This window comes from Acomys russatus, chromosome 4 (assembly GCF_903995435.1).
Source record: "Acomys russatus chromosome 4, mAcoRus1.1, whole genome shotgun sequence".
Classification (NCBI taxonomy): Eukaryota; Metazoa; Chordata; class Mammalia; order Rodentia; family Muridae; genus Acomys; species Acomys russatus.
Genome location: NC_067140.1, coordinates 24,647,395 through 24,674,698, shown reverse-complemented (window position 1 = coordinate 24,674,698; position 27,304 = coordinate 24,647,395). Strand labels below are relative to the sequence as shown.

The window sequence follows — 27,304 nt, the reverse complement described above, 5'->3', positions numbered from 1 at the left end:
CTGCTGTTTAGGGGACTGTTCATTTGGGTCAGCAAACTCCAGGGTCATGCTGCTCCGTCCTTAGCCCCTGCCCAGAGTGCAAGAGCATGGTCCAGACCCTTCAGGTAAAGTAAGAACTTCCCCAAGCATTGTCATCACGTAGAGACTTTCACAATCCATGGGAAAGCCCCTCACTTGTTCAAAGGTTGTAGTTACGTAAATGGTATATCATCAAAATTAAGAGAACCTTAAGGTGCCTTTTAAGACATACCGACAATTTGAAATCTAAAGCTTATGGACAATTCTGCTTGATTAAAACAAGAATAAAATCTGTAAGATACTTCAGGGTGAAACTGTCTGATCCTAAGACACATTTGAACTGTTGAACTGTTAAAACTTGTGGATTGTGCACTTGCTGGGTTGTTCCCCCACCCCCACCCCCCACATGTATTTTACTGCCTGTCACTTAGAATTATTTTACTTAAGTCTAAATATTAAAGAACATGTCCAAAGCTGTCCGTTTGTCAAGCTGGTGTATGTGTTGTGGCCTCGTTACAGAAGACAAAAGTTTTGAAACAGCTTGGTGTTGAGATCTTTCCATTTGGATGTCTCAGCCTTCCCCCAACGGGATGAGTGCAGAGGGAGAGAGGAAGGCTTATAGGGGAGGACTTCCACACCGGAGGCAGGGCAGTGTGTATATGTGTGTGTGTGTGTGTGTGTGTGTGTGTGTGTGTGTTGCTAAAATACCTTCACCAGGAAGACTTAAACAAAGTCCACTGCTCCTACCTCAGGAAAAAGCCAAGGTAGTGGTTCACTCTGGGAACCACTAAGTTCATTGGGCTTGTTGGGAGTACTGGGTAAGGGGCTACGGCGGGAGTAGGGAGCACCTTAAAGCGGCCATGCTGGATGGTCTGCACACAGCAGTGATGAAGACTTCTCCAAGGCTGTGCAGATGGAGTAGCCTCCCATAATCCTTTCCCACCCTTACCCACCTAGCCCAGTGGTTCTCAGCCTTCCTAATGCTACAACCCTGTTATACATACAGTTCCTTGTGGTGACCCTCAACCATAAACCATTCCATTGTGACTTCATAACTGTAATTTGGCTACTGTTAACATGAATCATAAATATCTTATATGCAGGGTTATCTGATCTGTAACCTCTGTGGGGGTGGAGCCCCGCAGGTTGAGAGCCAGTGCTCTTGCTCTTTCCAGAGACTCTGAGGCCACTGCAATCAGGGCAGAGTTGCATACAGCTGGTTTGGTGTGGTAGCTGGCTGCACTCAGGTGAGGCTTCTATCACCCTCCCTGCCCCCTCCTTCCAGGAAGAAAGGTCAACTGTCAACAAGCACAGCTGTGATGATTTCTGGCAAGCAGGCCCAGCCAAAGTCAGGAGGATGGTTCTATATGACAGTATGTTCATAAAACTAAAATATGTTACCCTATAGGTCAGAGTTCAGGGGCACTGACGTCCTCTGGCTCCTGTGGATGCCAGCCTACACTGTCACTCAGTCAATCCTTGCACACTGAGAAGGAAGAACACTGACATTCAGAGCGCCCTGTCTTATTTGCTTGGCCGAGCTGGTAGATTCCTGGTGTGTTTGGAATCAGTCGGTCATGCTGTCTGGTTGATAATAACTCCTGTTTTCTTAGCTGAGAAGAGTGAGGCTGGGAAGGTGAGCTCCTCCTGCTCCCCGACAGCCAGCTGGCCTCACTTTCAGCATTTAGCCAGCTCTCCAGGTCCAAGCTCTTCCTGCCGGGGGATATGGCCTGCAGCCTGTTTCCAATAAGAGCTTTAACAGGGTACGTGAAAGAGTACAGCTCTTAGCTTGTGTGACATATATAGCTAACACACAAGGCCAGAGGTTTAATTCCTGGCACTGAATAATGTGACCGGAAGCAAAGTTTGATCACGACTGATAAGGTTTTCCCTCCAACTCCACAGTGTAAAACCTTTAAATAAAAAGCCAAGCAAGTCAGGTGAGATTAAATGAGTTATTTTACTTTTCTATTTAAGCAGCAGTACCAAAGACACTCCATTAGGAGCTTCCTTTCCTCTCACACTCCTGCATCCCAGTCCATCACTGAAAAAAGTCAACAGGAATCCAAGGTCAGACCGAAAGCTAAATCTGTGAAGAAGCAGTGCTTCCTGGCTTTCTCCTCCCAGCAGCTTGTTGGGCCTCCTTTCTTATACACCCCAGGACCACCTGTCTAGGGTGGCACTCCCCACAGGGGGCTAGGCCCTTCCACTTCAATTGGTGGTTACCACAATACCCAACCGACTTGCCTACAGACCATCTTCTGGAGGCATTTTTCTCAATTAAGAGTCTCTCTTCCCAGATCCATCTAGGTTTGTGTTAAGTTGACAAAACCCCACAGGGACAGGAGTGATTAAAAAAAAAAAAAAAAAAAAAAAAAAAAAAAAAAAAAAAACCTTGTTTTGTCATCTTCCTATTCAAGACACCGTGTGTGTCTCTTCTAACAGGCAGCCAGTTGGGCAATCACCAGATTGCATCATGGAAGATGGTAAGTCAATTATTACAAGAAAACCCAGTGTGAGGACAGTGATGTAAGTCTCGGGTAATGAGGTTGACACACTCTGAGCTTACGTTTTGTATTATGTACGGTTAGTACTTAAGTGTGTAACTCATCCACAAAACTTTGAAAACTAAGCATCTGGAATACCCTCTAAAAACTGCGTATGTTGTTGTAATTTTTTTTTTTTTTTAAATTAGGATCTCTTTGGACCTGTAATTCCAGACATTTGGGAAGCTGAGGCAGGAGGATCTCAAGTTCAAGTTGCATACCTGTGCAACTTAGATCCTGTGTCAGAAAGTGCAAAGAGGGCCAGACGTATAAATCAATGGAAGGTCACTTGTCTGGCATGCGTGAGGCCTTCAGTGATTAGTGTGTAAAATTCGATTGAACAAGGCACAAAGTTCTAACAATGTCAGCACCTCTAGTTAATCTAAGGTTAGAAGCACTGCAGTTTATATTCTGTGTGATTTGAACTGCTTTGATCCTCAGTGGTTTGTCGTGGTGGTGGTGGTGGTGGTGGTGGTGGTGGTGGTGGTGGTGTGTGTGTGTTTCCATGCACTTTCCAAAGCATATTTACATCAGGGTTGTCTGCCTCTGAGTATAACAGCTGTTGTCTTCATGAGAGCAGCTGTTACTGTTGGTTAAGACTGACCTGTTGGCTATTGACATCCCTTCATAGAACTGGGTAGGGTGGGTCACTGGGCCCTCACCTGAGATTCCCGCCTTCGGCGTGGCCCTCTCCAGCCATATATAATTAAACTCTAATTGCACGCAGCCTCGGGGGCTTGGCCGCTGCTAGAGTATATAAGGAGGCAGGGGGGAAGTGGGGAGGTTGGCTCGAGGAATGTGTCTCTGGTGAGGCAGCTTTGGGGAAGTGGTCATTAGTCATCCATGCTGGGCTTAGGTTATCCGGTGATACACCACTTAGATGTCACTTGCATCCTGTAGGTAAGCCGTGGGGGGGGGGGGGAGGGAACCCTGCTTTTGGCCTGTCATTGGAGTTTATTCCTCAGGAACAGTTAAGGAAACACCTCTGAACCTGGGTCTGCTGCATGCTAACCAGGGCTGAGCTGCACCCTAGCCCCATCATCTGATGTGTATATGTATACATATCACATATAATGTACTTTTTAGATCAGAAATCAAGGGGTCACTTTTAAAATACCATTTGAAACTCTGATTTGGTACCGTCTCTGTCAGTGTTCAACTCTCCTCATGTGAAGCCACGAAGCTTCCACTAGGTCGCAGGATAAACGAAGGGTTGCATAAAGCAGCGCAGTCTGTCACAGTGATGCCGAAGCAGGCAGCGAGCATCATGCATGCCCGTGCAACTTGTCAAAAGACTTAGGGCGCAGAGAAAATGGACACCACCTCTATGGAAGGGACAGGGTGGCATGGGGGCTGCCTAGTTGAGATGTGGAGGGGCTCTCCCTGAGCACAGGCTGTTCTGTCTCCTAATGGGCTTTCCTCAACAGGTGGGCCAATGGCAGCGCCGCCTTCGGGCTCAGCACAGCGCCCCCTGCTGGCAGGCGGCTCCGCAGCACAGCATCCCCGCGCCCGGGTGAGTCCTGAGCCTTGGAATAGGAAAGCAGCACTCCAGACACTACTTCCGTCACTTCCGGCCGACCTATCGTGGACAGGGCAGAGGTCATCGGAAGCGGAACAGAGAGGCCTGCCACTCTTCCCAGAAGTGGTGGCCCTGCTCCCTCTTAAACCCTAGAGTCTCTTGCGGGTAGGGGGCGTGGCCTGGCTGGGCAGCGCTGATTGGACGAGCGCTTCCCGCTTTCCGTTGGTGCACCTGGCAGGCTGCTGAGGAGGAGGCTGCCGAGGAGACGGGTGTCTCTCGACGTCCGGAGCCCCACGGAGGCGGTTGCCGGGCTGGGGTGAGGTGAGCAAGCAGGCGGGCGGGCAGGAGGCGGCGGTGGGGACACGTGCAGGCGTGGGCAGCAACAAGGAGGAGTCAGTGAGGCCTAGGCCGGAGGCCTGAGGGGCCTGACGACATGGCTGGGCCTGGGGTGGGTGGGTGGGTGTGTCCTCATGGGGGGGAGGGGGGCCAGGGCTGCTTAGTGCTGAGGGACTAGGGAGGGGCATGCGCACTGGGGAGGGCGGGCACGGGCGCGAGGGGCTCGGACCTGTGGCGGGGGCGGTGGACGCGTGTGAGTTCCCCAGCCTGGAAGAGGCCCCGGGCCTCTCTGCCTCTGTCAGCAGCAGCAGAGGGCACAGGCATGCGCAGTACCTGCTCAGAAGCGCAAGCGTGCGGTGTGCCCCATGGCTTGGGTGGTTGGCCTGACCCTTTGAGCTTCCGCGAGGTCACTTGAATGTATTTCTGGGCTGCTTCCGGCATCAGTCGTCCAATAATCGGGCCAGGCTCAAAGCTCTGCGTGTGAGAAGTTGCTCTGTGCTTCCTCTCCTGGTTCATTTATGAGTTTCAGAAAGCCTTTGTTGAGCTTTTCCTTTGACTTGAGAATGCTTGGCTTGCCTGACATACAGCTCAAAAGAATTGTTTCTGGCTTCACCACAGTCAACATGCTTTCGATGTGTGGCTGGGTTATTTACCCTTTTTATTTTTATTTTTATTTTTAAATCCATCTATATAGATACTAATTAAAATTTCCTTTTCCTTAGTTGGATCCTTTGTACAGAGTAACAGTAGAAAATATAACCATCTGGCTAGCATAATATGTCTTTTGGGCATACTTCTTCTGTGTTGCGTGTTATGGCTCAGGGCACTTTGGGGAGAAATGCATTATTTCCATCATAGCAGGGCAGGCTGCACTGACAGCTGCTGACCATCAGGGAACTGAGTACACAAGATCGCTACAATATATTTTAATATTAAATGTTTTAAATCACATTTTCAAATTGGAAATGAAATAAAATGTTACAGTCTTCAATTTCATAGATATACTTTAACTGCAGTTAAATGGAAAAAGGGATGTAAAGTATTTTTATGACTACTGGTAAAATACCTACTCAAACTGAATATATTTATTATAGATATTTGATATTGGGCTGGTGATTTTGGAAAAGTAATGAAGATCTGCTTAATTTATGAATTAATACATTTCCTATATTCTCACTAACAACCACTGTCATAACCACTTCTTGACAATTATTAGAATTGAAACAGTATGTTAAATGAGTGTATTTTTATTAAAACATATATTTAAAAATATTTCTGGAATATTGAATTTCCTTAGAGTTAACTATTGACCTTAGAATAGTAACCTTAAAGCTGTCTAAGCAACTTAATAGTTTTGAATAAATGTTACTCTGTTGTATAGGAATGAGTCTACCCAGTATTCTAATAGTTTCTTGCTATCTAACTGCTACCAATGAAGATTTCCTAAGATAAAAGGGACTTTATTAAAAGAAAGAAAAAAATTTATGATCTAGGAGAAGGGAGTGTTGTTATAAAGAATGAAAATCCCAAATTGTTCGATTTTACCAAAGAAGGAGCCAGATGCTGTATTGGTTTGGTTCTTTTTTTGCTTTGGCTTTTGAGACAGGGATTCTCTGTGTAACAGCCCTGGCTGTGCTAGAGATGCTGTGCTGAAAGCCTGCTAGCTCAGAGAAGCAGAGGAAGCACCCAGCTGACTTTCCTACAGCCCAAGTCCCAGATGGAAAAAGCCAAAAGCCCCAGGCCAAAAGCTTGCTAGCTCAGCTGACAGCCTAGGAGGAAAAAGCCAAAAGACTAAAGCCAAAGGGCTGTTTCTTCTTCTCCACACTGTCTTAAATACTCTTCTCTCAAAGTCCCTTCTTTCTACTTCATTCCAGTCAGTTGGTTTCTTGCTCTACCTCTTGACCTAGGGTTAACTTTATTAAATCCTGTGTACAGAAAGGTCTTGGGTTAAAGGTGTGTGCTAGGGCTGGCTGAACCACACCATAGTCACCTACTTACAACAAACAGAAAGGTCTTGGGTTAAAGGTGTGTGCTAGGGTTTTTACCGCTCACAATCTTGGGGTTCACAGTGGGATCAAATATCCCGCAACAAGGAAGCTTGGGAATAAAATGATTATGTACCTGAAGGAACAAAGAGAAGAGGCTTGTACAGAGGAGGCTCTGCCCCTGCCCAGGCCTCTTCTTATTTTCATTCTATTGCTGAGTTTTATTTCTGATTCCTACTTTTTTCTCACTATTGGTATACACAATCCATGTTCATAGATCCAGTATGAATCCTCTTATTTTTTAACACACAGAAGTCCTTCATAGAATGTAGCTTGCTCTATGTGTGTAGTTTTAAGTTTTTCATAAATACTCTAAAGAGAGATTATGTATGTCTCATTCCACTTTTGATTTTACCTCATTCTGCGCCTCATTCTGAAATAAAGACCAATTGATTAAGTATTCAGTTGCATCTTTTGCATATTGCATTTATTTACCTACTTTCTCCCTACCAGGCCAACAAAGGCAGGGTTGTTTTGTTTTGTTTTAATTCTTTCTGTTAGAGGCAGTGCTGCAATAAATATTAAATACTCTTTTTGTACATCAACATTTCTGTAAAATGTATAGCTAGAAATAGAACTACATGTTATGAAACACAGACAGATTTTTTTGGCTGTTACCTCTATTTTTTTCAAAGTGCAATTATTGATACCTATCATTTCCTAGTTTTCATATTATCAGGCTTTTTAGCTTTGGCCAGCCTAGTGAGTGTTGCAGTTGGTTATTTTTTAATTAAAAATCCTGTTATACCAGTAATATCTTTTCCTTTTGTTAGCCATTTTAGCTCCAGGTTTCTCCTTTTCTGAATAACTTGTTCTTTATCTTTACCACTTTTGTATTAGTTTTCTTCTTGATCCCTCAGTTCTTCAAATTTATTTTAATGTATGTCTCAGGAGGAAATTAAACACATATTTGTGACAGGATATATAATTTAACTAAAGTATATGACAAATATATAGAAAGGATTAAGAAACTATTCTATTTGGTATAAGAACAATGAATATCATATGTTTAAGATTTTTAAACTATAAACACATAGAAAAGATGAGATGCTTAAAATGTTTTCTCTCATAGGTGTCTGTCTTCTCCTGCTGTTCTTAAATGAAGTCAAAATGTCAGTGAGACCAGACCTCCACGTATGTAGTCCCTAGACCACAAGCAAACATTTTAATCACTTAAATAACTTTTGTGTACTTACATATGCCTGTTGCTATATCTTTAGCAATGACAAATGTAATGTCTTAATGAAATACTCAAGAATAAATATGGTTTCCTTTATTAAAATATTTTAAAATTATGAAAGGTGTTTATTATTCATATGTGCTTTCAATATTGAAAATAGACATGCAGTGATTAATGTATCATACCTTGATATTCAGATCAAAGTTGTAAATTGTCCGATTCTTACACTTACATACATGCAGTTTACTACTAAGTATGTTCAGTGATCAGATTCCAGCCTAAAAGCTCACTTCTATTGTGCTGCAACAGTGGGGATTGCAGGCTTGATAACAGTCATACGTGGGTGATACTTAAGTTGAATTAGTAAATATAATTTTAGAAGGGAACATTTATATTTATACACTTTTATTTTTAAATATTATGAAATTTGTACCCAGATAGGATTTTGCCCATGGTATTAAATATGGTTACTATTATGTTGACTTCATTTTTCATCAAGTTTGTGATTTTAGGGTTGATAAAAATGTAAATATAAATTGGAAACTTTAATAAAATATTTTCTAGCTGAAATTAATACTAAAGAAAATTTCTACAAGGGATGGGATAACCATTGAGATGTAACAAGAATAAATTAATAAAAAAATTATTTTGAAAAAAATTTCTAATTCAGTTAACTCTGAAGAGTGGTAGGTTTTTAAAAAACAAAGAATTTTATGATCTGCTTTAATTATTTTCATCCAAAAACCATTCTTTGGTAAGTCAACTGCATACAGTGACTAATTTTGGTAGAATAACTGTGCTGTTAACTATATCTCTCCAGCAGCTAGAAAAGTGTATTGATGATGCTTTGAGAAAAAATGAATTCAAGCCTTTGATGACACTTTTACAAATTGATATTTGTGAAGATGTGAAGATTAAATGCAGCAAACAATTTCTCCAAAAGTTGGATGACTTAATATGCATGGTAAATACTCATTAATGTTTAATGGCTCTTAAAATTATTACATATGATTCTGCTTTCTAGGAAGAAATACTCCATCCAACAAAATAAGAACAGAGAAGGCCTTGGACAAGCTTGCTTACAGTTATTTCAATACTTATTATTTGAGGCATTCAACACATTGAACTCTTGTTTCTGAAGTAGAATTTATAAAATCTGTGTTCTAAAGGCTACCATATTAACACGAGGGGAAAGATCACCTATAAACAACTTTATTTTAAAAGCCCTATTGGCATTTCTATGGTGGTATACAGTGCTTGGTGATTTAAAAAGCAAACACAGAACCTTTCTCACATTTATACTTAGGAAATGCTAACTACACATTGGCTTCAGGTATCCAAGGTTAGTGATGAGTCACTGGTTGAATAAGACTTTGATGTGAGCTCCACGAGTATATTACAATCTAGCACATGGATGCTGAGGCAGGAGGAATGCCACAGATTTCAGGTCTGTCTCCAAAACAAAGTCAGTCTTGAGTTTACTACCTGAAATGGAAAGGAAAACGGCTTGGTTTCTAGACTTTATACAGATGACTATTTGCCAGTGGCTGTTATCTGGGTGATTTGGAACAATCTGCTCGTCCTTTTCGTTATAAGATGATGAGAACGGCTCCTGTCCGACTTCTGAGGGTTATAAGCTGATGATGCTCCTGGAATAGTGTCTGTTCCGTTCTACTTGTTGTCTGAAGCACTGTAAATACATACATTTCATTTTAGGAACTTAATAAAAAGGATATCGAAACTATTTCAAACATCTTGATATTTGTTGGAAGATGTAGCAAGAATATCTTTATACTGGGACAAGCTGGACTTCTAACCATGATAAAACAAGGATTAGTCAAAAAGATAAGTATATATTCATGGGAGGGAAATCTAATGAAGGTACAGTTTTTATTTAAAAAACAATGTAGTTGCTGAATGTGAACTTAGAAACTTTATGTAGAACTTCTGTGAGTAAAGTAAATGCTTCTATGATGTGGGCACATGCTACAAAGACAAATGTCTGTAAGGAAACTGCACAAGTTCCTTGACAACCATGTGAACTTAGGATCACAAGATACCAAAGGGCCTTTGCTTGAATTATTTTCAGACTGTTACTGTCTGATGCCCACACTAAAACATAAGGCACTGGTTTTTATATTTTTATTCACTTAGATATAATCAGCCAATTGATCAGTATCAGGACACAGACTCTGAGCTCATATGTGAGTCCAATTAAGGTAAACTAATTCCAAAAATACCCAAATCATATAAATTGCCATGATAGTTTTAGCTGATTATACAAGTGTATATGTAGTAGGTATTTAACAAGGGAAATGTCGAGTCTTTGAAGTGGAATTAATATTATCTTCATTCCTATTTTAAACAGTGAGGAATAGAGTAAGTTAAAAGTACAGGGCATTTTAAAATGAAAAAATGCTTTGATTCAATACTGGAGTTTTCATTTTTAATGTCATTTTATTCATTTTCACATACTAAAATATAAGTACATGAAAGTTTTAAAAATGGAATTCAAGAATGTATTCCTTTTTATTTTTACATGGTTTCCTGGTTTGAAAATTCCAAGGAGATTATTCTGAGTCAAGGACAATCAAAAGATGATGCTGTTATGAATATGATAGAAGACTTATTTGATCTTTTGATGGTAAAAATGATATTGATTGTTCCAGAGCATGTTTTTATTAGAAAACCATTTGTTTTGGTTCTAAGAATCATTAAAAGACTTGTTAGGAACTTGTCCAGACTGTATAAAGCACTTAAACTTGCTAGTATTAAATAGTTTATTAATAAATGTTATGCTTTGAATTAAAATTTGTTTTTAATAGCTTTTGTAGTAATTTATAATAGTAAATTATAAATTAAATACTTGCCTTTTTTAGGTCGTATATGACGTCAATGATGAAGGTAAAATTTCTTATTTCTATCAAAACAACTTGTGGAAACTTTTATAATTTTATAATACCCATAATATTGTCCTAGGAACTCATGATCTAATGAAAGAATCAAAGCTTTTCTGCAAAGGACCAGGTAGTAAAATTTAGACTTTGGAGGCCAAAAGGGAAAAAACAATGCAGACATCAGTTAGATACTTCATAAAGAAAACAAATTTCAAAAATGATTTATGGTTACAATTGGAAATGTACTTTTGTATTACGGATTTATTAATAAGGTAAAAAGTAGCATTCTTGCATTTTACTTAGGGATCAAAGTTTCTTTGTTTTAAAAATTAATGCATTTATAATGAGATTTTATATATGCCATATAGAAAATGCCAGAATTTGGCCTTTTTTTTTTTTTTTTTTTTTTATTAATTTATTCTTGTTACATCTCAATGTTTATCCCATCCCTTGTATCCTCCCATTCCTCCCCCCCCCCCATTTTCCCATTATTCCCCTCCCCTATGACTGTTCCTGAGGGGGATTACGTCCCCCTATATATTCTCATAGGGTATCAAGTCTCTTCTTGGCTACTTGCTGTCCTTCCTCTGAGTGCCACCAGGTCTCCCCCTCCAGGGGACATGGTCAAATGTGAGGCACCAGAGTACGTGAGAAAGTCATATCACACTCTCCACTCAACTGTGGAGAATATTCTGACCATTGGCTAGATCTGGGAAGGGGTTTAAAGTTTACCTCCTGTATTGTCCTTGGCTGGTGCCTTAGTTTGAGCGGGACCCCTGGGCCCAAATCTGCCTATCATATTGTTCTACTTGTAGATTTCTAGGACCCTCTGGATCCTTTTATTTTGCTGTTCTCCCATGCGTCTCTCATTTAGAGTCCCAATAGGATGCCTTCCCCTCTGTCCCAGTTTCCTGGTAAGTGAAGGCTTTCGTGGGACATGCCCCTTGGGCTAGTATGCAGATATAAGTGAGTATATACCATTTGATTCTTTCTGCTTCTGGGTTAACTCACTCATTATGATCATTTCTAGCTCAATCCATTTATCCACAAATTTCGGGAATTCCTTGTTTTTAATAGCTGAGTAGTATTCCATAGTGTATATGTACCACAGTTCAGAATTTGGCCTTTTCTTCAGGAAAATCTACCAGTTAAGGAACATTTTACTTGAAAATGTCCATCACTTAGTGGTATTAATTGAATTTTGATACTTTCTAAAATGTTTGCTATTTAGAATGTCTGTTCTTCAGAATGCCATTAAGTAATTACTTCCCACCAAAGGTGATATGAACTATACAACAAAATGGACTTTTAATGTAGCAGTTTCTGTTTTATTAAAATCAATGTCCAAAAATATTGTTGTACCTCAAATCAGAGCTTGGAAAAATATAATAGCCTCTGCATGTTTGTGTAGGAATGGAGATCTGCTTTGTTCTTTCTTTTCCTCTGTGAGTCAAGATCTCACATAGCCCAGGTCACTCCTTATTATGTAGCTGAAAGGCCTTGAATTCCTGATCCTCTTGAGGCTACCTCATATCATGTAAAACACAATAAATATATATTTATCTGTGCATATGTGTTTTTGAAGAGTGAATACAGCAGAATTCAAGATGTTTTAGAACTAGTCTAGTAGAAATGTAATGGGGTCTGTGTTGGCAAGAGAACCCAAACTACCACTAGGAAAGACACTGCTGTCTTAAAGATCTAGCCATGGGAGAGTCAGGCTTGAGAGCAGAGACAAGACCAGGGTAGGGCTCAGAGGAGAGGCAGGGGCACTCAAGTCCAGATTAGATGAGCAAGTATATTGGCAGACAGCTGTCAGGCCACCCAGTGGGATGCTGAGAGTTGTCTGCCTGTTGGTATTTGACCCGTGCACCAGGCATCCGATGCCTGTTCAGCTGTGGGGCCATTGCTACAGCAGAGCTAAGTTTCTCCACTTTATGGAGACCAGGAGAGCAGGAGAGGTGGTTTTATTCTCTTCCCTTGGTCTGGCCGGCTGATTTTCCTGGTCTTGCTGTCTCTGATAGGATTTAAATACAGCCGCATGCCTATACAGTGTTGATTCATCTTGGAAAAAAAGGAGAGTTAGCCCCTTTAGAATTCTCGAGAATAAGTCCTTTATAGGTCTACACTTTAGATTGTGGTGCTGAATAGATGGTGCTGTTCATGGCCTGGGGTTCTTCCCCAGCACTGGAGACTCAGAGGGTCTTTGCTGAGAAGAGAGCCACAGAGGAGATAAGGAGTCAGCAAGGGCAAGGAGTGAGTCAGGCTATAATCAGTGGAATTTAGCAGCTCTGGCTGTGTAGCAATCAGGCCACTTCTGACTTACTAACAAGGTGCTTGCTTGTACAAGTTTCACAGAACAAAGACAGATTAATGATTATCCAAGTGATACAGACTGTATATTTGATTTTTCATTGCATCTCCAGAGTTATAAGTTTGACTAAAACTAGAAAATACCAACAGAATAGAAAATGTTTTTATTATCAGCCCTATAACTCCAATTTAAAGAATCTAAAGAATATTTCCCCAAAGCAAACACACCCTTCCTTCATTCGGCTGTGTCCTCTCAGCCTGGTTTTAGGCTGGCAGTGTTTGCTGTTTTAAATCACTCCAGACAAAAAGAAACTATGTGAACGTATCTTTTATGAATAACAAATACTAATGCCTAACTCCTTTTACTATATGTTTCATCTATGATATAAAGTAGAAAAAGTTTATTTTAGTCAACTTATTTTATTTACTGAGTTTTATTGCCTATACAACCACCTATCTTTAAATTACATTTTCAGAGTGTTCTAAGACTATAATAAAAAGAGACCTTAAATCTGTAATCTATTCTTCGTCCAGTCAGGGTTTGCCAATTGTCTGTTTACCCCGTGCCATTTATGCTGTTTGAGTTAGCTCAAGGGTAATGGCTTCATCTAGCTATGTGCTTATCTGTGCTTAATGATCTCCAGGGCATAAGGAAGATTTCCAAATAGTGCCAGATAAAGTTAATTTTAGGATTTTCCTAAAAAGACTCAGACATAATTTTTCTGAGGAAGAGACAAATTGAGTCATAATGCAGAAAGTCACCAATAACGCAGCACCCAGAGACCAAAACCCAAAAGTCAGAGATAGAAGGACAGTGATTGTAGCAATCTGCTCAGCTTTGTTGGAACTGTGTCAAGCAGCTGTGCTGGTTTCATGACTCTGATCGTTTCCAGTGGATAGGGCAATCAATCATCCTGTACACTCAAAATGGAATCAAAGCTACTTGCAAAATCAAGCCTGAAAAACCACTGTTTTTGTACAGTGTGGAGTAACTTAGAGAGCAGGATATAACCTCATGTCAACAGATTTGCTTCTCATTTTAATTTTTGGTAGTACGTATAAAGCAGTGTGGAAGTTGTGAGCTTGTATGTTTGTCTTCCTATAATGTTACAATTTGTTGAATAATAAAAGCAGGGTACAATAGACTCATTGGCAGCAATCTGCGTATAATTCTGCTTTCCTTGAAAGCCCTGGCCAAGGTAAATACAGGCTCTTTTATTCTGATTTTTGTTACTAATAGTTGAACCCTGAGATGATATTGTGCCTATCACACACACAGGTATGTTTATATATGTGTAGGTTACAATACCTGAAAAGGGTTATAGAGGCTGCAGCAAAGTTTAAAGAGTTTCAGAAAGTCCTGAAGGTCAAGACTGGGAGACTGATCGGGATGTAGAGTCTCTGTAGGAATGAGGTCATGAGCTCAGGATAGAGGGCTGCTGGGATTTTGCTTCCATCTCAGGCTACAGGAACAAGGTATGGTGGGGTTTATAGAGATGGGGAAGAGACAATACCCAGGTCCAGATGAATGAATAAAGGTGAGGATGGACAGGTGGCAGTTTAATTAGGCCATGTCAGCTGTGGGGACAGAGGCAAGATTAGGCTCCTGGGGCAGTCAAGGAGGAGTTCCTTGTCAGTCTGTTGACACATACACACACACACCAGGTGGTCAGACGACAGGTGGCTGGAGGTGTTCCCCTCAGAAGGTCAGGTGTCCTCTTCATTCAGTCCAGGAAAAGGAGTCTCACCCTTCCTTCAGTCAGCTGTGTCCTCTAAGTTGTCAAGCCTGGTTTTCCTGATGTTATTTGAATAAACCCACATACTCCTACAGTCCCAACTGCCTTGGATACATTTACAGAGTGTCACCTTTTCTGCTTTGGGAAATAAGTTATGATTGTACTTTATGTGTGGCACTGGAAAAATGGTTGTGTTTATGCGTCCACTAGGTGTAGAGCCATCCTGTCCTCAAAATGGAATCACATGCTAGTAAATTTGTCTCTCAGGGCAGGTTGGACATGTGGTACAGCATGTATAACTTAGGGTGGGGCACCACCTGATCTTAACCGTAGTGTTAACAGATGCCGTTCAATCACAGCACTTACAAAAACAATTCCATTGCAGCACAGAGTCATAAAAAGTTGGTAACAAGGTTGAGGACGGCTCTTGTTGAGAATAATTTTTAGTCTGGCTTTGAGTATGAAACACGATAAATTTTGACAGTGCTGGGTCACTTGTCTGCTCTGTGGTTGGCAAGCAGGATTCTCAGGTGCATAGCTCACAGACTAAGAGTATAACGAAGGAAGCTTGCTTTTGGTACTAAGTCAGTAAATGGCATAGATGCAGATGTTGTCTATGGAGGACGTGCTGCTGCCTTACAACACAAGCAGGCTTAGAATTGTGTGCTGTACTTTGTCAGTTTTGAGAGCTAATGGAACAGAACTTTCAGTGGTAAAAGAATGTAGAACATGTTACAGCTTGTCACCTTTCATTACAGACAGCAAGTATATTGTGCTGAGTGACCGGGTCCAGGTTACTTTATTTCTTCTCCCTGGAGACATCCCCATGATGTCTGGTGAATCACTTACACACATAGTAAATAGCTATGTTTTCAAAGGCAAAATATGTTAAGTAGTGATTTAAATAATAGTTAATGCTACCCTTCATTGATTGTGTTTTTAAAATTAACATAACTTAAAATTTCAGGAAAGAACAGCCCTAAGAATGCAAGCATTGGAAACTGAGCCCTCCTACTGTAAAGCAAATCATAGCTTTTCACCTGAGTTTTTTTAATTGAGTGTGGTCACTTTGAAAATCTGTAATTTGCATTTGAAGCCATTGCTAAAACTTTTCAAATCTGTTATAAAGTGGCAAGTAGCAAATTCCTCTGAGTATATTTATTATTGATAACCAGTTTTCAAAAGTTTTATTTTAAAAATTTTCATACATTATATCTTGATCATGTTTTCCCCTCCATCACCTCCTCCCAGTTCTAACTCATCTCCCTGTCCACTCAACTTTATGCTTTTCTTCTCCCTCTCCTCTCCTCTCCCTCTCCTCTCCCTCTCCTCTCCCTTCCTTTTTCCCTCCCTCCTTCCCTCAAGAAAACACAAAAATTAAAATAATAATATAAAACAAAAAGTGTCCCCCAACAAAACAAAACAGAATATGGCTACATTTTGTTTTAGCTACCTACCCCTGGGCTTACAGCCTACTCTGGCATGTGATTGATAACACCCAGTAACATTTCATTGGAAAAAACTGGTTCCCTGGCAAGTATCAACAGCAAATAACTAAAAGATGAGGATTTAACTAAAAATTAGAACCCTTAAGTCACTTAGAGAGTCAGATATGTTGATTTCTTTAAAAAAAAAAAAAACAACAAACGTTTGAAGTATGACTGAAAGTTACGAGGCCAGTTTTCATAAACACTTCAGATATTGAGTGACTATTAAATTGATTAAAAATGAACATCTGTCAAAACTTTATCATTTTATTCAGGTAAAAAACAAGTATTGGAAAGTTTCATACCTCTCATCTGTGCCCTGGTTATTGATTCAAGAGTGAATATTTACATTCAGCAGGAGGTAACTGTCTTTTAAAACCTAAAAATGAAAATGTAAATGATAAAATGAAATAACTTATCTTAAACTAAGTTTCTTAAATTAATTTCATGGTGTACATTTCTGTTGTTTGAATAATTAATTGCCTAACACTTTATTTCCTAAATAATCATTAATAATCCATACCTGAATAGATGTAGAATCACTAATATGAGAACTGACAACGCCTACTGTAAATGCCAAAATAGCGTATAGTTTTGTATCTGTACATGCATGTGCATAACTATAAGAGTGAAAAGTAGGTACTCTTTTACTTGTTCCCATAGGGCTTAGAATAGTTGTGTGTTAGTTCATAATAGGTGTGAAAGCTTCAGTAAAGGAATCGTCCTGTACTGACACTGCGTCTTAGACTAGATGTCCTTTCCTTCACTTGACTTACATTCCCTACTTAGAAGGCATAATTAAAAAAAAAACAAACCTAGGCTATTAAGTTCATATATCTATTTCTTTAAGTGCTTCATGGAAAACAAAGTTACTTTTTTTTCTCTTTCAGGCTTTAAAAAAACTGAATTTGATGCTTGACAGAATACCTCAAGATGCCAACAAAATACTTTCTAATCAAGAAATGTTAACTCTCATGTAATAATTTTAATAACTTGTTCTGATCAATTGTTCAGTTTAAGAATTATAAAACATGACAACCACAAATTAAAATTAAATAATGGAGTCTGACAAGCTTATAAGTTTTTATATAGTTTAGTGTTTGTATTTTCTCCAAATGTCAGTTCTACTACCCAATTGTATTTTTCTCAAAACATAATGAGATTTCTACCTAATTGATATTAGTTTAGTATAAAATTTCTTATTTTAATTCACAGGCAGAATATGGGAGAAAGGATTTTAGATGTAGGAGGTAAGTATGTCTTTCCAAGATTTGAAATCACTTCAAATTTATGAATGTTATATACCTTTGACAATGTCATTACCCTTCACTTGTTACTAGAGTACACCAAAAGAATTATCATCTGTTTATGTAAACTAAGAATTTAAATTAATAAAGACATATATTAGAATTAATAATTTGTCATGAAAACAAAAATTAGATAAATGTAAGTATACCTTGTGATAGTCATGAATGGTAATTTAATGTTCCAATACATTTGGAATACTTGTGCTAAACCTTTTCTTAAATATGGCTTATTCAGGCTGCCAAGATGAGACTTGATAGCCTATGACCACATAGTGGGAGAGGAGGTCCCCCTTGGCCTTACACCTAGGGGAGGGGGAATAGGGTGAAAGTGGGAGGGAAGGAGGAATAGGAGAATACAAGTGATAGGATAACAATTGAGTTATAATATGAATAAATTAATTAAATAAAAAAGAAAAAAATGTTGCTTATTTAAATTATAGTGGCTAATATTTTGGCAGTTGATACAATTTTTAAACAATATATTTATTACAAAGAACTTAATTTTTCTTTAGTTTCCTATGAGTAAATTTCGACTTAGTTACTTACATATATAGAATAAAGTATGGCTTTAATATATACTTTGGGATAATAGTAAATGTCAGAACAAAATTTTATATATTAATTGTTTTCAATTTTCAGCTTTAATGAAGTGGTAGTCTTGATTTATGGGTTTCTTTGATTTTTAAAAAATGAATAATTGAATATTAAATAATAAGCATTTTCTTATTTCTCTTATTCTTGTGCCTTACCAAATGGGGTTTTATAAGCTTAATTTTTTTAGATTTTTGACCTCTACACTGACTAATAATTTTTTTAAGATTATGAATTACAGGTAGGCATTGTGGAAGCTTTGTGTAGAATGACCACAGAAAAACGGAGACAAGAACTTGCATTTCAGTGGTTTTCAATGGATTTCATTGCTAATGCATTTAAAGAAGTTAAAGACTGTGAATTTGAAACAGTAAGTTTAAAAAATATAGCAAGTTTAGTAAAGATTATTGTATAATTTTGATTTTAAAGCTTTTTCATTTTTGAAATTAGGACTGCAGGACATTTCTCAACTTGGTAAATGGCATGCTTGGTGATAAGCGAAGGTAAGCATGACACAGCGTGTAGCCATTTGTGATAGGGAAGACGGGTGAGCCCAATGATGAACGTTCATAAATATAATTTTTATTGCACTGTGAAATATGTAGATATGTTCAAGATAGTATTTATGTAACATACAGTAACCTTGTACACTGTTAATCTGACTTTGTTTGGCTTTGTGCTTAAAAGGAAAAATGTACCTTATTTAGCTCATAACTAATAATTGAGTGTCCTAACTTGGTTTACTCTGTTTCAGAATTGCATGTATTATTTGGTGTTTAAAGAATAATAAAAATTATTTTGGCCATACATACACACTGGAGTGAAAATGCATAGTAAATAATTCCTCCTACTATATAAGAAACTTAAGTTGAATTTTTATTTTTTAACATCAGTAACAAGCATGAAATGATAGAAAATATAAATTTTACCATTAAAATTTATGTTGAGGGTGCTTTTGCCGTATGTATGTCTGTGCTTTGTGTATATGCAGTGCTGAAATAGACAGAAAAGATGTCGGATAACCTGGAACTGGAGTTAACAAGTTATGAGAAGCCATATGAGTGCTGGGAATAGAACTCAGGTGCCCTGAAAGGAACAGCAAATTCTCTTAATTGCTGAGCCATCTCTCCAGCCCAGAGCAACAGAGTATTCTAATACCTGGCCCCTGCAGTGTTCTGAATTAGTCATGCTTCCTTTATTTACTAAGTGAAAGATCGGGCTAGGGCTAAGTGCAGTGAGTCATATTGCCTTCATTTGAATCATAAGTTCCCATCTGTTCTATTCTGTAAACTATTTAACCTTACTTCCTTCTGTTTCCTTAGCTGCATGATAGGAATACTAATAATATTTATCACTTAAGTTTGTTATAGAGAAGGACAGAACATACTAAAGTACTTAAAATAGGATCTTGCCATGAAAATGTTCTAAGTATTTAGCCAGTTTTACTGTCAAAAATGTCTCCTATCTACTTTGTATACACCCGAGTCCTGTAGGAACTTCCACTGTATTAATATGTAAGTGTATTTAGGAACACTTGTTCATATTTGAAAGGATATTTTTATTGGTATAATCCCCTTAGTCAAAGTGGTAAGTAAATAGTATCCTTAAAGTTCTATACTTTTCTCTACTTAAATTTTCTGGCTTGGTGGTTTCCTCCTATTACCTCAGCTACTTGCAAGGTTGCAGCAGGAGTATCATATTTGAGGCCAGCCTGGACAACAGTGAGAGACTCCATCTCAAAAATGAATTAAAAATTATTTTATTTTAAAAAATATTATACCAAATTTCCCCTCAATTTTAGACATTGATTTTATGACTGAACAAGTCATAATTCCAGGAAGGCTAATTTATTTTTTCCTAAACTGTTTTGTGTTTCAGGGTCTTTACATTTCCTTGCTTATCAGCATTTCTTGATAAATATGAGGTAAGTTTTAAATTTATACAAATGAGTTATTATATGATCTTTATATAAAAATTAAATGGGTTATGGAATACAAAATGATTTAAAATTTAGATGATGGTACAACTAAGTGGTCCTATACATTACAGTGACACCAGGAAAAATATAAACCAGCTCATCTTAGCAAAGATGGAAAACCACAAGGTTGTAGTTCTTTGCATTTTCTTCTCCCCTTAAAGGCACCAGTGATTATCATTCATAAGTATATTCAAATTGTTCTCAGTCTCTATTAAGACTTAAGATGGTTTTTGATTTCTGGATCTAATTTCTGTGTAAAGCACTTAAGTATCATTTTCTTCTTCTAAGTTACGTAAATGTTAACACATTTCTGCTGTCTTTATCTGCTTACACTTGAAAGTATTCAGGGGAATGTTCTGCTTTATAAAAATGTTGCTGAATTCTAGAATGAAAAACCCTCAAGTAATAGTTCAGTCATGACTATAATCTGATGATAATTGTTCATGTTTTATAAGCATGTTATATACTAGTTTTATATATTGACTATGTTAGCTGCAGATACCATCAGATGAAAAACTTGAGGAATTCTGGGTTGATTTTAATGTTGGGAGCCAGACTCTGTCATTCTACATTGCCGGAGATGATGACGTAAGCTCTTACCCCTTTGTTACTCTGTATGCACATGTGAAGAACATTCTTTAATGTACTTTCAGGATACATGTTTGTATACATTGTTAGCCAATCTTTTGATCAATTTCAACATTATCTTTTTATTATAAGGTTGTATAAGCAATAAAGATAATTAAAATGAAACTTATTTGATTTTTATTATAACAAAATGAGTGCCAAATTTTAATACTAATTTTTATATAAACCTTTTAGAAATAAATATTAACAAATTTAATTTTTGGTCATATGAACAAAATGAATCAATATTAAAAAAAGACAGCGTGGAGGCTGCTCATTGGTACAGTGCTTAGCAGGCACAAGGCCCATAGCCACTCAGGTACTCCATAAGAACTACCATGGGCAGGTGACACCAAATAATCTCACTTTTGGCTTGAAATAATCTGGGAAGAGTTAAAGGAATTGCTATTTACAATGGTGTGTGGAAGTACGTTTTAGTTCAGTATTGTATCATAGCCATCTGTACACCTTCCGAGGGGGGAATACTTCTTGTCCTGTTTGTTACCTGAGGAAAGATACTGAAGTCACTGTTTCCCAGCTATCAGTTCATATTTGGTTACAGTGGCATACATCTGACTCAAATTGTGTAGACACTACCAAATTCTGACAGAGTTGATCTGTACTTACTAATCTGGGCGTGGCTCCTAATTTTCTAAGGAGACTCTTAACCTTTTTAATCTAGTTTTTTTTTAGAATCCTATTTCTTCTTTCTGACATAATTTTTCTCTGTGTAGCCTTGGCTCTCCTGGACTCACTTTGTAGACCAAGCTGGCCTGGGACTCACAGAGATCCCCCTACCTCTGCTTCTCTGAGTGTTGGGATTACAGGCATGTGCCACACTGCCTGGCTCCCACATAAATATTTTAGAAGTGAATGTTAGCCAATACTTTCTAGAGTTTTCACATCCTTTTTATTTTAGAGTACCTTCATAGAGTGCTTATTTTCAGATATTAAGAGTGTTGTTATTGATGCAGTCTCATTCTTGGATCAATTTGGTATACTAGATCTAGCCAGAAAAAAAAGGAAATCATACTATAGTATACCAAATAGGGAATGTATAAATCCATATATAAAGTATGTTCTAAATACTGATCAAGATGCTCAGAGATTCTCCCCAGAATTACACTTTGAATTCTCTATCCTCAATCTTTATAGGAATATGTTCTTCTATTTTCTGTGTTCTCTCTAGAAACCATTCTCCACATAGTGGCAACTTAACTCCTTTGTCTCTTTAATGTAGCAAATAAGATTTTTTTTTTTATAGCCTCGGCACCTGGATATCCCTTTGAGATGTCACAGCATTCTCCATGTTTGAGTCACCACATTTCAAATCTTATAGGGATTTTGGCCATAGGAACAGCTCTTGCAGATCTTTGCAACCTACTTTCTGTGATCGTTTAACTGGAAAACGAACACAGCCTAGAATTACCTGGAAAGAGATTTACTGAGGACTTGTCTAGATTATGGCCTGTGGACCTGTCTAGGGAGGTGGGAGATTGGCTTGTTAGTTGATGTATGAAGACCCACCCATTTGGCACCATTCCATTGGTGAAGGGTGCAGGGGTACAGAAATCTGAGTACAGAGCAAGCAAGGATCAGTGTGTTGATTCTCTGTCTAATCTTGCCCATGGATGTGATGCTTCAAGTTCTTACCTTGACTTCCCCAGTTATGAACTGTAACCTGCAAGTCAAATAAACCCTTCCTCCCTTAAGTTGTTTTTTGTCAGGATATTTTATCAGAGCAACAGAAATGCAACTAGCATAGCTTCTTCCAATTTAAGTTTTGATAAAATGCTATCTGCTTATAAATGGTTCTCTGGTCATTAAGTATAAGGCAGCCTTGCCACCAACTTATATATTACATTGTCCAATGCTTTTCCTTATAGTAGTTACTGCAAATAATTCCGTTTTCCTGTCTCATGAAAAATCATGGATGTGCTTTGTTTTTGTTGTTTATACCTGGTATTAGAGTTTACTGTTTTTAGAATGAATAAATGAAATATTAAAGAAACAGAAAGTTTCATGTTTAGTGATAGAAGACACAGGAGATAGGAAAAAGATAAGCCACTGGAAAGCCACTTATAGTTGTAACTTAAAATTGATATTGAAAGAAGTATTAAGTCAGTAGTGAACTTATGCTTAAGATATTTTTCCCTAAATTTAAGGATCATCAATGGGAAGCAGTCACTGTGCCTGAAGAAAAAGTTCAGATGTACAACATTGAAGGTAATAAACTTGAAACTCATTTTCTGTAATTCTGCTTTTGGTTTCTGCTATGAAGAAAAGCAACTGTAGCCTCTGAGATAAGACCGACTGCTGAAAACAAAACACCTGTAGGTACTCACAGCCGTCAGTTCATCACATTCCCCACCGCACCCCAGTTTTCTTCATCTAAAAGCCACACATTTAGTCTGACCAGTCTCACACCTGTGCTTTCAAGGTTCTTGCATTTCTATCTCATTTGTTTTACTAAATTCAGACACCTCATTTTTCCATTCCTGTGAGAGGAGTTATATAATACTGCTGGACAAAATTACAAAAATCTAGCAGAGTGGTAAAAGGCCATATAAGTTAAGGTCTATTTTAGTCATTGAAGTAGACATATCATACCATGGTTTTAATTTGCATTTTTAATTAGGAGTGGTAGTAAGTACTCTGGCTGTTCATGTGTTCTCTGTAGAGCACAGACTATTTACACAGTCTGGGTAAATACTTTCCTGACTTGACTTTTCAATTTTGAAGTTGTCGTGTATCCTACAACACCAATCCTTTGATAGATAGATTTTTGTGAATATTTTTAAAATATTTATTTGTTATTTATACAGTATTCTGCCCACCTGTGTGCCTGCATGCCAGAAGAAGGCACCAGATCTCATTATTCTAGATGGTTGTGAGCCATCATGTGGTTGCTGGAAATTGAACAAATGACCCTTGGAAGAACAGACAGTGCCCTTAACCTCTGAGCCATCTCTGCAGCCCTTGTGAATATATTTTTAGTCTGTATCTTGTTTATAATTATTTTGGATGGGGGCAAAGAAAAGCTATTAAATTTGAAGTCTAGTTGATTAGATGGTTTGGTTTGGTTTTGGGTTTTCCCTGTATGGTTATCCGTTTATATGACCTAAGAAATCTTGGTCTGTCCTTGCCATAGAGCTTTTCTGTTTTGGCTTTAGCTTTTGTGTGTTAATACAGTGAACAAAATAAAATTAATTTTAGGGTGTTGACAGAAATTGTAGGTGATTTGTGTTGATTTATAGGTATTTTATGATTATTTGCTGAAGTGGCCTTATTTCCTGGGTTTCTTTGTTTCCACAGTCATATGCTGACCATTGAGTGTTGCTGCTCTGTGGCTCCTCTGTTAAGAGTCACCTGGCTGTATAAGAGTGCTCATGTACCCTGCTGCTGTTAGACATTCTCTTTTTATCTGTGTACATGTTGTGTGCCAGTACCACAGTGTTCTCAGCATTGTATGCTCATGCGCACACAGCTAACTTATTTCCTGACATTTTGGAGTTTTCAGAAACACAGCCTTTGGAATATCCATATAAGTTTTTAAAGGTTTTATCAATCATTCCAGAAAACTTCATGAAACTACAACTGTACATCAGTATGGGAATACTTGAAATAGAATTTTAGTTTATAGAGATGTAGTTTTTCTTTATATTTGGGTCCTTGACGTCTCTAAACAACATTTTATATTTTTCAGTATGCCTTATAAATGTTTTGATGAATTTATTTCTATATATTCACTTTTCCTTTTATGGTGATAAAGATAATATTTAACTTCATTTTCAGATATTTTCTACTGGTATATTAAAATAATTTTAAGATACTTTTTTTTTTTTTGTATCTTATAACCTCGCCAAGTAACTGTTTATTTAATTCTGATCATTGTGTAGATTGTTGAGGATGTTCAGTCAGTGAATCATGTTGTTTTTAAGTAATGATGGCTGTATCATTCTATCATTCCCTTTCCATCTCCTTATCCTGCCCTTTTTATTCTTTATGGAAGTGGAGTAAGCTTCGAGCACAATTTTGAGTTCAAGTGGTAAAGAGTAGATATCTTGCAAATGTCTTAATGTGGCTTAGAGAAAGGTGATACATGACTTAAAAGAGCTGTGTTCGCTGAATGCCCTGATGGACACTTTGCATTAGGCTGATCAGGCTAATAATAATTCATGTGCCTTTGTATATGAAACCATCATGGATAATTCAAGATAGTAAGCATCCATCCCTCAAATCATCTTTTTCTTTGTTCGTTTAAAACCATTTCTTCTCTGCTAGACAGTTACTGCTGCTTTCTTTAAAACAGATAAATGTATGTTTTCCTATGCTCCATATAAGTGCAGTCATGTTATGTAAAAATTTTCTGGTTTTGTTATTTTAAACCTTTTAAAGCTACTTGATGTAGCATGCATCAATAGTTTTTTGTTGTTGTTGTTTGTTTGTTTTGACTGGGTAGTATTCCATCGAATGGCTATACCTTAATTCATTAATCCATGCTCACTGAACTTTTGGGCATTTGGAATGTTTCAATTTTTAGCTCTTATGAAATGCTGCTGTAAATGTTAATGTATAGTCTGCCTATCTATGCTTTACTTCTGTTGGGCCAATTACTAAGGAGTGTGGTGCTTCTGTCATACCAGAGTCATATGCTTATCTATTCAAGCTTAGAAACTGGCTAAAGTAGTCTCACCACTTTAGATTTTTAACCTCGGTGTATAAGAGATTCAGTTTCTGGGCCAGCAAGGTGGTTCACTGGCTAAAGACAGTTGCTCCCAAGCAAGTTTGATGGAAAGAAAAAAACCCACCCCTGGGAATTGTCTCTGACTTCTACGGCATACATGTTGTACATTTGTGTGTACATGCCTACACATGGATTCACTGTCACACACAGAGAGACTAAAATAAATTTTGTAATAAAATTACTTCAATTTTGTTGAGTCCTAACTTCTCTTGCCTTACTGTTCTGGCAATAAGTGCTATCATTGCATTGCTAAGAGAAATTATAAGAATAAACATTGTTTCTGATGTCAGGAAAGTAGCAAAGAATTCATCTTCTCACCGTTAAGTATTTTACACTGTCTTGGTCTGTTTTCTGTTGCTATAACAGTATCTGTGACTGACTGTAATAAATGACATAAGAAAAAGTTGATTTTTTTGGCTTCTAGTAGTGGAGCCTGGGAGTCTTATGATCAAGTTACTGTTTTGCCTTTTTATTCCCTGGCAAAGGGTCTCATGGGGTGAGCAGAAGGGATCAAGTAATTTGAGAAACCTGAGATCGTCTTTATAATAATCTTCTCTAGCAGCTCCATAAAAGTTGAGAAAACACTAATGTGCTCTGGAGATGGACATCTGCCACTGGGTGTCACCATTTAGCATTGCCAGAGTAAGGAATTTTCAACATTAGTTTTACTGACAGTGAACATTTTGGCAGTTTTTCATTTAATATGTTTCATAGAATTACCTCTTGAAATTGGAACCTATCTATTAGCTACCATATCTGAATTGCCTTTGGCCTCTTTCTAAAGTCAATTGTTTCTTTAGTACCACTGATATAGTGGCATTTATTTCCTGTCAAGTCATTTTATTATTGACATTTGTATTTTAGGGCTATAGAAATTCTGAATAATTCTCCACCAAAAAAAGATGCCTTTTATGCAAAAAGGGCAAGGAACTCAGGACTCTGTGCATGTATGGCCCATGTTGCCTTTTAATCTCTGTAGTTTTATTGCAAAGGTGTGGTCATTTTAGGTTTTTTGACTATGAACCTTTTGGATTTCTGTCTTAACTTTAGAGACTATGGTATCTACAGTTGTGCTTCTTTTTTTGTTTTAATTTATTTATTCAGATTACATCTCATTTGTTATCCCATCCCTTGTATCCTCCCTCGTTCCTCCCTAAGCCAGAATATTTTTTCTTTTTTTATTATTATTAATTTATTCATATTACATCTCAATTGTTAGCCCATCCCTTGTATCCTCCTATTCCTCTCTCCCTCCCGCTTCCCCCCTACTCCCTTCCCCTATGTCTGTGACTGAGGGGGACCTCCTCCTCCTATGTATGCTCTTAGGGTATCGAGTCTTTTCTTGGTAACTTGCTATCCTTCCTCTTAGTGCCACCAGACCTCCCCATCCAGGGGAAGTGGTCAGAAAAGGGGCACCAGAGTTCGTGTAAAAGTCAGATCTCCTTCTCCACTCAACGGTGGAGAATGTCCTGTCCATCGGATAGTCTGGGTAGGGGTTCGAAGTTTACTGCCTATATGTTCCTTGGCTGGTGCCATAGTTTGAGGAGGACCCCAGGACCCAGATCCGCCTGTCATAAAGTTCCTCTTGTAGGTTTCCAGGACCCTCTGGATCCTTCTATTTCCTCATTCTCCCATGCTTCTCTCACCTAAAGTCTCAATAGGATGTCCTCCCCTCTCTGACCCACTTTCCTGGTAAGTAAAGTTTTTCATGGGGACGTACCCCTTGGACTAGTGTCTCGATATAAGTGAGTATATACCATTTGAGTCTTTCTGCTTCTGGGTGAACTCACTCATTATGATAATTTCTAGTTCAATCTGTTCGTCCACAAATTTCGGGAATTCCTTGTTTTTAATAGCTGAGTAGTATTCCATAGTGTAAATGTACCACAGTTTCTTAGTTCATTCTTCTACTGAGGGACATGTAGGCTGTTTCCATGTTCTGGCTATTATGAATAAGGCAGCTATGAACATGGTTGA

At 38.1% G+C, this 27,304-nt stretch overlaps 1 protein-coding gene across 1 annotated transcript in view; it reads left to right on the top strand.

Moving 5' to 3' along the window:
- The window catches only part of Sycp2 (synaptonemal complex protein 2), a 73,536-nt gene continuing 46,232 nt past the window's right edge, over positions 1–27,304 (top strand). Inside the window, exons 1-15 of the mRNA XM_051143928.1 lie at positions 1–104; positions 2,464–2,504; positions 7,537–7,598; positions 8,465–8,608; positions 9,361–9,489; positions 10,184–10,288; positions 10,524–10,548; positions 16,353–16,438; positions 16,968–17,053; positions 17,293–17,327; positions 18,203–18,345; positions 18,426–18,478; positions 19,854–19,899; positions 20,446–20,541; positions 22,746–22,806. Coding sequence (XP_050999885.1) covers positions 2,495–2,504; positions 7,537–7,598; positions 8,465–8,608; positions 9,361–9,489; positions 10,184–10,288; positions 10,524–10,548; positions 16,353–16,438; positions 16,968–17,053; positions 17,293–17,327; positions 18,203–18,345; positions 18,426–18,478; positions 19,854–19,899; positions 20,446–20,541; positions 22,746–22,806 — 1,081 coding nt within the window. The 5' untranslated portion in view covers positions 1–104; positions 2,464–2,494. The remainder of the gene's footprint in view (positions 105–2,463; positions 2,505–7,536; positions 7,599–8,464; positions 8,609–9,360; positions 9,490–10,183; positions 10,289–10,523; positions 10,549–16,352; positions 16,439–16,967; positions 17,054–17,292; positions 17,328–18,202; positions 18,346–18,425; positions 18,479–19,853; positions 19,900–20,445; positions 20,542–22,745; positions 22,807–27,304) is intronic.